We start from the raw sequence: 10,321 nt of genomic DNA, 5'->3' as shown, positions 1-10,321 counted from the left end.
TATATATATATATATATATATATATATGTGCGTATATATATATATATAATGTAAGTTTTAAATATTTTGCTTTCATGCTGAAAATCTGAAAATTAAATGAGAAGCTTATGTTAGCATAAAGACTGAAACAGCTTGCCTGGCATTTATCAGCACCTGTAAAACTAACTCATTAACATGTTGTATCTTACTTGTCTAACTGGCACATGTTGTACTTTTACAGGAGGCTACGTGCCAAGCTTCTAGCTGTTTCCAGGTAACCACCTGCTGCCTGTAATCTCATATTTAATGTACAGACATGAGTGGTATCCAGCTTCTCATCTCAACTCAGAAAGCAAATGAATGTATTTCTCAAAATGTCAAACTATTCCTTTTTTTTTTTAAATACACATACAACAGGATTTTTTAAAACAATGGAGGATGTCACAGTGAAGCTGAAAGTCTTCTTTTCATTACGGTCTCAGTTGCAGATGAATATGAATTATCCATCTTCAGGACGTACGAGAGTTTATTAATTCATGAAAGCCTTCATATATTTCCTTTGAGATGCTCTGTTACTATAAGCTTCTTTCATTTAGAGAGTATGATACCACTGCACTGCACCCGAAATCAGCCACAAAAGTTTTGACAAGAAAAGCAGAAAAACTAAAAAAAAGAAAAAAGCTTTTAAGTCCAGCTTGGCAGCAGCAGTCTTTTGTAGTCAGAATGATAAGAGTTTTACAAAACTGGATCTTCTCAGGCCGTTTTGAATAATGATTGTGATGTTTTTCCATTTCGTGAAGTTAGATGGAGAAGATTGTTTTGTGAAAGAAAACATCTTTCCTCCTAAATTGAGAACTAAGACATCAAAGATTCCAGTTTCTTACAGCGTCAAAAAAATATTTTCTGAAGCAGCTACAGGAAAAAATTATCTCTGTTCTCTGTCCAGCATTGCTTTAGTTTATACATCGTACACTGCCCACTGTAAATGCTGCAGCCCCAGGGTTTATTTCTTGTTGACATCACAGGTTAAAAATCTTATTAGTCCTCAGCAAATGTCAACAAATCCTAACTGAGCCGCTACAGATCACAGGAAGAGCTTTGTGAATTGTGCTTCAAGGCAGTTATTTTGGTTTGAGCCAAACAGAAATGAGTGGGAGAGAGAGAGGGAGAGAGAGAGAGAGAGAGAGGTGTCCTCATCACGACACTGCCAAGAAAGCTGAGTCATGTAAGACGAGAAAAAAAATGCACCCCACTGAATATTAAAAATGAATAAGACAGGACAATTTTTAAACATAATGAGCAAGAGGAGCGAGGAATACTTTACAGCATCTGTCGGGTATCAGCAAAGATTTGTTGGTTGGCTGTGACTTCAGAATAAGGCAGATAAAGAAAAGCTGTGATAGAGTGAGACTGAACATGAATGAAGGATTCCTGCTCACCAGTTATTGTGGAGAGGCGGAAAGGTGACGGAAAGATGACAAGCGTGATGATGGGTGTGGGGGGAGTGATAACGTGGCAAAAAGATGGGAGAGGCTGTGTCATTGCTGGAGAGCTCAGAAACGTGTATGTGGACACCCTGTGTATACACAGAGAGAGAGAGAGAGAGAGAGAGAGAGGCAGAGAAGGACTGGTGCAGCAACAGGAACCACATGAGCAGCGGGAGGAGTCGCGAGAGGAGAGGCTTCATGGCAAATAAAACTCCACGCCCCTCTCTGCCGAGCATCCATTTACTGAGAGGCTGATGTCTGCTGCTTCGCTGGGTGCGCACAGACTCGGACGTAACAGAAAGGAAAAAAACCTCCAGTGCCGTGGAGCTCCGGTGGATCTGGATTACAGCACCCAGGCTGCAAAGTATATCAGCCTTGTCACCGCGGAGAAGTCGTTGAGCAGCCGCTGGAGCATTTCTGAAGAGGTTTGTTGCATCATTCTTGCCAGAAATGTCCACATTGGATATCTTTAACCTCAGAGGGAAGGAGTATTTATAACGACAGAAGCCGCTGTTTGCTGTGTGAAAACTGTTCGAGGAGGATCTGGAGGATTTCACACACTGATCAACCTCGAGGAAAACTGCAGTCTTCCCACTTTATCTACCCAGGATTCTACAGGTTGCTCTCAAGCTTTTGGTTCAGACTAAGTTTCGAGCATGACCACTATGCAGAAGCTGCTGCAGCTGCCGGTGAACGCCGTGAACATCGTGAAGACGGTGCAGAGTCAGGTCCAGGGCCAGGAGGAGGACAAGAGCCCGGTGTTGACCCCTGACAGCGGGCAGCAGGCCTGGTACAGCGCCCTGCAGCCGGATGAGCTGCGCCACCTTCGATCTGGAGGTACAGGTGGAGGAGGAGGAGGTGGTGGAGGAGGTGGTGGAGACCAGGAGGAACGAGCGATGCTGGAGGAAGGTGGTGGCGGCGGCAGTTTCCAAAGTCAACCTTTGCGGTAGGATAATCCAGGAGAATCCGAACCTGTTCAACCCTTTTAACGCCACAGTTACATTTAAGGGAATTTAGCTCCTTCGTTTCCAGTGCAGATTACAACGACTGCACCTGGATGATGATCTTAAAAAAATGGAATTACAGAATAATTAGGGACTGAATCTGTGGATCCCAACCTGGGATTTGGGAACCCTCAAAATCTTAAGTGTTGTAAGAGATAATATAAGGAAAAATATAACTGTTCAACACACATTCACATATTTTTCCTCTTCTTATACAAATCCTGGATCTTTTTGCCTCTCTTTTAAAATAAAATATTGTCTTTTAGTTGAGCTGCTTGCAAATCTCAGATACATGAAACATATGACAAAGGGTGGCGAGTAAACTGTACCTCATAGTGAGGGGACACAGCTGAAAAGGTTGGAGACCACTAATTATAAAACCTTATTGTGCGCAGATAAGAAATCTAGACAGGAAGAAAGTTTATGGCTGCAACCTTGATTAAACTACAGATTATTTGACTGATTAATTGACGAATTGTTTGGTCTTTAAAATATCGGAAAATACTGAAAATGCCCATCACAGTTTCCCAGGAGTCCAAGGTTTTTTTGCCAAAACCCAGCAACAGTCGGTTTACAATTATATAAACCAGAAAGCCATTGGAAAGGCTGGACCAAGAAATATTTGGCTTTTTAGTTTGAAAAATGGCAATCAATTTCATAGCAAAATAGCTCTGATGTGTTTTGTGTTGAACGACTAATTTAATTGACTAACTGTTTCAGCTCTGGTCTAAGGATAACTTCAGCTGAGCTGCCTACAAGTCATAGACATATTGCAACATGTAAAATTGGTTTTAGAGTAGACATGGCTTCGCTTTGAAGGGTCACAAGCCTAAACAGATGGGAAGCTCCGGTATGAGACCTTGTAAAAGCGAATAGACTTGTTAAGAAAGAGGTTGGAGAAGAGTATCAGTTTACCTGTTGATACAAATGCCGTTTACATAGTTTTGTTACAATATATAAAAATGAGGGCTGAATGATTTGCAGAAAAAATCATATTGCGATTATTTTTGGCAGATATTGCAATTGCCATTTCATGTGGAATGGTCGTTTTTGCATTTAATTTTCACAGAGAAAAATATGAAAATGATGATGATGTGATTTTTGTTGGGTCTTGTACCAAGCAAAAATGTTTCTTTGCATTCGGAGAATATGATTTATTGGCCGGGCCGTCTATGTGAAACCATGTTGTGACACATTTTACCTTTATCAAAAAAAAAAGTACCTCCTGCTTTTCTTTGTAGCTCCTGCGATTTGGATATTGCACTTGGCCATATTGCGATTTTGATTACATTTCGATTAATTGTATTGCCCTAATAAAAATCCATAGCTTCTACTTATTGTTGCTGTTAGAATAAGATATGTCTTTGCATATCAGGAATCAGTTTCTCATGCGAAGGCTGTAGGAGCTGCAGTAGTTTTTAATTAATTAGCCTGCAAACCTTTAAAATGGACATCAAAAGTGGGGCTCTTCAGAAATAGATTTTCTTCAAGAGACATATAATTGCAGTTTTGGATTTTATTGGGTCATACCTACAAACTGCAGTCGTCGTTTCTTTTAAATTTTACAGGACAAGAGCTCTGCTAAAGCACAGACCTGTTGATTTAAGGAGGCGTATTTTAAATCTGTCACCGTGGAAAAACAAGAAACTTTTCAAGTCTGTTTTGAAAAAGTCAGCTTGTGTAAAACAGCCGCACCCGCTGCTTAGAAATGTAAACTGAAACTCTTCAAGCTTTCCCTCGCCTCTGATTCATGCAAATACACTTCCATATCTACTTTTCGTCGTGTTATTGCGACTGTGCAGCGTTCTGTTCTTGGTGAGCAACATGACATTGCATCTGAAGTTTTATCATTGAACACTGGCCTTCTTCCATGGAGACTTTCCAGCTGGAGGGTTCCTACTGATCTCTTGGCTGTGGTGCCAGGTAACCTGACCGCCGGTGGAGTCTGTTGTACCACAGTGGGTTAAATAATTCAGAGCTGTTTGTAAATGAAGCTGTTGTTCGGCTGGACGGGACGACATCCAAAGAAATGAGAGAACCAGTGTTGGTGTAGAATTTCTGTGGGCCCTTTGGGCATCAGCAGAAGGGTCATTTTTCATTTAGATGCTCAGGCTTTATTTCTAAAATATTTCACCGAGGTAGCATTTACAGTTTGTAATAGTCCATCATGGTCGAGCAGAAAGGCTGTGAAGTACCCGGGGCTGTTGTCTTTTTCCTGGAACTGCTTTGGAATGTTTTGTCGTCTGCTTCATTCATAACTTCAGGGTCAAACCGTCTCATTTAATGAGTTAGCATCTGTTAGGCTGCTGCAGCTTATGTTTTACAACAGCAAAGACAACCTATAGTGATTGCAATGAAGAGGAAATTATTTTCTTAAACAGTTATTTTGTCACACTTTTATTAGACAGTTACATGTTACTTCTACTCCTGCTACTCTCAATAATTCATGTATAGCTTCTCTGTGGTTGCAAATTGTTGGGTTGAGGTTGGTTACCGCTGCAGCAAATGTAATCAATATTTTCAGGTCTAGTTTTAATTAGATTTTCTACAAGCTTGTTTGTCATCAAACAATGAATACCTCTCACTTTAGTAATCGGTGGGGCTGATCAATGTTGTTCATTAACACGGGCTGTGAAACAAATGAACCCTTTTTATTAGGGCAATACAATTAATCGAAATGTAATCAAAACCGCAATATGGCCAAGTGCAATATCCAAATCGCAGGAGCTACAAAGAAAAGCAGGAGGTACTTTTTTTTTTGATAAAGGTAAAATGTGTCACAACCTGGTTTCACATAGACGGCCCGGCCAATAAATCATATTCTCCGAATGCAAAGAAACATTTTTGCTTGGTACAAGACCCAACAAAAATCACATCATCATCATTTTCATATTTTTCTCTGTGAAAATTAAATGCAAAAACGACCATTCCACATGAAATGCAAATTGCAATATCTGCCAAAAATAATCGCAATATGATTTTTTCTGCAAATCATTCAGCCCTCATTTTTATATATTGTAACAAAACTATGTAAACGGCATTTGTATCAACAGGTAAACTGATACTCTTCTCCAACCTCTTTCTTAACAAGTTAAATGTTAGATTTTTTGCAGGTAAGAAAACTGAAAGTGGCTGGTAAATTTAGACGTTTACTCATCAAGCTGGCCTGTAAATCATGAATTAGTGATGGGATATCCTGTTTCTGAGATTGTTTTTTTAGATAACATCCAGAGAGAGGCTGTGAGCTCTTTGCATTGAGCTGCTGGTTTTATGTGTAGTGAGAGAGAGTGAGAACATCCTAGGAACAAGCAAGGTCATGTCGAAGCAGTGTCGTTCAGTGAGGCTGTTGTCGACAGAAAATCACATCATCTTTTTAACTGTATGATTAGCAAAAAAAAAAGACAACCTCAGATGCTAAAATCTAATGCTTTCTAGACCATTGATGATGATTTAGATTTTTAGCCATGTTAGCGATTTGGCTCTAGGGATGGTAATGTCGGTTTTTCTACCATTTTAGTCCAGACTGAAATATTCCAACAACCACTGGGTGGATTGTCTTAAAATTTGGTACAAACATTCATGGTCCCCAGAGAATGACTCCGAATGACTTTGGTGATCCCCTTAGTATTCCTGTTGCGCCACCATGAGGTCGATTTTTTGGTTTTGAGTGAAATGTCTCAACAACTGTTGAATGAGTTGTAATGAATTGGTTTATAGCCAAATTATATGCTAAACTAGTGACCCTCCCAGGCCAAACTATAATGTGTGTTTAATGCTAATTAGTGAATGTTAGCATGCCAACGACTAAACTAAGATAGCAACCATGGTAAACATTACACCTGTGCACCAACAGCATGTCAGCGTTGTCATTTTGAGCATGTTAGCATGCTGCTGATGTTAGAATTTAGCTTTAGCCTCAAAGAGCCACTACATGGGTATAGACAAACTGTGTGTGCAGTCATTAAAAGTATAAGAAAATACAAAAATGCACAACCAAATGACAAATAGAAATAGGTAATAGGTATAGAAATCCAAACTATGTCACCAAGAAATCCTTTTTAGGTGTTTTGTGTTTCCCTTTTATTTCATAGTTTTGCTTTTAAATCTTGCAGAAACTGAACAAAATAACATTTCGGGATTAGAAGTTGGCTTCAAAGACAGTGGTTAGAGGAGGTCCAGGCTGTAATAAAAAAGACTAGTTGATAGAAATGCACATATTTCTGGAGTCATGGCCAAAGGCTGCGACCCATCATCATGATTTCACAGGAAGAAATTAACCAGTGGGACGATAATTTTCTGCTCAAAATCTGAATTAGCATTACTCATCCTCATGTCTGGGCACTCGGTGCTTATGGTAAGTTATCTTTAAATTGAGTATATCTCTGAGTATATTTCTCAGTTTGTTTTGGGGCACAGCCACATATTTGTAACTAAGAGACCATACTCAGTTCACGGCTCATGTCCAAAAATAATCCCTGACAAACAGAATTTTATAGATACTGTCAGGTTTAATTTGACTCTCTTTGATGAATTTAGGTTTTGAAGTGTGTGACAGAGTGAACTATGTTGTTCATGCAATGCAATTATTAACACTTTGATGAAGACGACTGCAAAAATACTTCTTAGCACACAGAAACACACACAGAAACACTCGCACGTGTGCAGGCACACACACACACACACACACACACACACACACACACACACACACACACACACACACACACACACACACACACTTAAACTTGAGGCAGAGTCGTGATAAATTAACTGTGTTCTGCGGCAGCAACCTCCTTACAGACTGCAAGGCCCCCATTCACTGCTGTAAACTCTAAAGATCAGGACTCATATTCACATATACAAGCTTCTATTTGTTATTTTACTAATAGAAATTAAAATCTGCATATGGTTGTGTAATTGGCTGTTGGCAGTGATGATTTTTAATAAATAATCCAAATCTGTCCAGGAGTATTAGGACTTAAAGATAAATTCTGCCAAATTTCAAGGAAGTCAGATTCATGACTGCAGGCTTATGGCCATTTAAATACAGCCATGATAGAAGTGTAGCATATCAAAAAACAAATTCAACTGTTTTTAGGCTCATGCAAGTATTTAATGAACCACATTTGGGTGAAATATGAATGAGGAGGGGTGAAAATCTTTGCGCAAGAAATTTAAATAGGTGGGAAAATAGGTGTGACGAAAATGAACATTCAACTTGAGGAAGGAAGGAATCCAAAATTTACATATAAGCCAAAATGTTAAGTTCTTTATAAACTGTCAGATGGAGGCTCTATCCAAATCTAATTTGTTCTTCTTTGGCCTATGAAAAAACTTTCAACTATTGAAATGATTTGAATAGATTTGTATCCTGCTAATTAACAGAAAAACAAACAGGAGAAACAATATAACCTCTTTGGCAGAGGTAATAAGATTGTGTGCATTTGTTTAAGAGAGTCTCTGAATTGCTTTGTATCCAGCACCTGCGCTACAGGAGTGTGAGGGACAGGATCCAGGGCCACAGCTCTCTGCTCAGAGGAGCCTATAGTCCCAGGAGTAAATCACTGTTTCCTCAGCTCTTCTCCACAGGCCTTTAGTCCCTCATGGAAACAGTGTCAAATCCAACAAAGGCTCTGCAGGAAGGCAGGAAATCACTTAACTTCATTTTATTGCATCCTTTGTTGCCTTGGAAACTAGTTGGGGGAAATGTGCAGCTCTGCAGCTATTTTGCCACCCCACCCACCACCAACCAAACCCCACCCGTCAGACCTACAACTCCAAACGGGTCAGATGTAAAAGTCTCTCTGCTGGTGGATTCATCCTGTTTGGTGGTGTAAACTTTTGTTTATGGATATAGGCAGTGGTGTTGTGTCATTATAACTACTTGACATAAAGGCATTTAAAATATTAGACTTTTAATCTGTGAAAAACACAGTTGCTGTCAGTCTGAAATTAATAGTAAATTTTGTTCCATCACAAACTGTTGAACAGCAGATGGACTCACTCTGTTTTATAATTTCTGATTCTTTGTTTATCCAGTTTTATGTTACATCTGCCTGCTCTGGTTTGATTTGGTCGTTTTGTTGTTAATGTGAGGGATAATTTGACACCTGGCTAGAAAATCACCAATTTGGCTCACACTGCCATATTTAGAGTGATGTCTGTAATGTCTGTAAAAAATGAAATAAGACTAAATTAAATGAATTCATGTATACCCCACGATAAGATGTCCATATCCAGTGCTGGTCATATACTGTATGTTTCAACAGCATGTAGGTGTTGCTACAATCCATTTTTACACCTTTAACATCTTACCAATCACATGTCAGTATTTTAACTGATTCACATTGCAGGATATCGTAGGCTTAGATGGTGCAGTCGATAAAAACATCTGTAATTGATATTATTACAATACTTATATTTCTCTCTCACCGCTCTAATATCTCTTCATTACCTGCTGAGCACCAAACAGCAGACAGACACAGTTAGCAACTATCTGTTCCACATACTGGAGCATTTAGCAGCTAAAGAGCCAGATATTTCCCTCAGGAGTTGGTAGAGACCCAAAAACAGAGATAAAAGATGGTGAATATTGGACTGAATGATAATGTTGCTCTGTAACTGCTGGTTGTGTAAATGAGCAACTGTTTGCTCCCAAGTTTGTCATATCAGCATGGTGACATGTCAGCGTCGTGTTCGCCACTTGTTTCGGCCACGTAAAAAGGAACCAGACATGAAGGGTTCATAAGAGTAAATTCAAAAGGTTTTTCATTACTGGACAAAGGTGAAGTAATTATTGTCTTCAATTATATAACAATAGGGAGCGGAAAAAACAATATCAAGCCTGTCTCAAAATGTCATCAGTGAATTTTTCAGTGTTCAATTAGGCTTGTGTCTTTATCTTGGGAGCTGCAGCGGTGATCCTGTCTGCGCGGATCTGTCGTCTCCGTTGTTTGCAGGTTCCTCCCAGCAGGTTTGGTAGGATCTGTCAGTATTGTTTATGTGTGTTTGTATCGTGGCAGTGTGGAGATGTCAGCTTACATCCACCCACACAAGGATCTTGCTTCTCATATGTGATCTGAAAAGTCTGTTCCCATGGTCGGAGAGTTACATGTCAAGTGGGTTTGCACACACACACACACACACACACACACACACACACACACACACACACACACACACACACACACACACTGTTAAAAACGGCAATAAAAAAAATACTGACTTTTGGTACATGACAGTTTTCAATACTTTTACAGACACATTTCAGTGGGTACATAGAGGTACATGCAGCTGGTGCTTAGAATAAAAGGCTTTTTACAGGATTTTAGGCATTAGTTAATTTTATTTCATGTATTATACATCAAGTCTCCTCTCCCCCTCTGCAATTTTCTATGAATTTCTAAACAAGTTTTTCTCCAAATCACAACCATAAACATAAGGTATTGATTACTAGGTGATAATTACTGTGCAATTGTAGTAAATAAATTGGGAAATATTAGAATTAGATCTGCAACTAACAATTATTTCCATTATTAATGAATTATTTTCTTAATTAATGGTTTGGTTTACAAAATGTCAGAATATAGTGAAAAATGTCCAGCATAGTTTCCTAAAGATCTTCAGATTTCTTCCAAAACCCAAAGATATTTAGTGTTACTGTCACATAAGATTCATGTTACATAAAAATATGTAACAATTATCAAAATAGTTGCTGATAAATTTTCTGTTGCTTGACTAATTATTTCACTATAAGAATCTATGTTTACATCATGGTTGGTTACCCAATATAAAAGAAGTGAGCTTGTATGATACTAATAGAGCCTCCTGGTTTTGAACTGAGCCCACCCC

At 39.0% G+C, this 10,321-nt stretch overlaps 1 protein-coding gene across 5 annotated transcripts in view; it reads left to right on the top strand.

Moving 5' to 3' along the window:
- Positions 1-10,321, top strand: part of ap3b2 (adaptor related protein complex 3 subunit beta 2) — a 48,414-nt gene that overhangs the window by 5,061 nt on the left and 33,032 nt on the right. Inside the window, exon 1 of one of the 5 annotated variants that reach the window (XM_087172327.1) lies at positions 1,759-2,412. The exons of the other annotated variants lie outside the window; for them this stretch is intronic. Coding sequence (XP_087028453.1) covers positions 2,123-2,412 — 290 coding nt within the window. The 5' untranslated portion in view covers positions 1,759-2,122. Of the gene's footprint in view, positions 1-1,758; positions 2,413-10,321 lie in introns of those variants that run through there. 5 annotated transcript variants of the gene reach the window in all.

This window comes from Seriola lalandi, unplaced genomic scaffold, assembly GCF_002814215.2.
Source record: "Seriola lalandi dorsalis isolate HSWRI2012SDOR001 ecotype SW California unplaced genomic scaffold, Sedor1 jcf7180002052274, whole genome shotgun sequence".
Taxonomy (NCBI): Eukaryota; Metazoa; Chordata; class Actinopteri; order Carangiformes; family Carangidae; genus Seriola; species Seriola lalandi.
The sequence above is the reverse complement of the archived record's forward strand: the minus strand, read 5'-3'. Positions and strand labels throughout refer to the sequence as shown.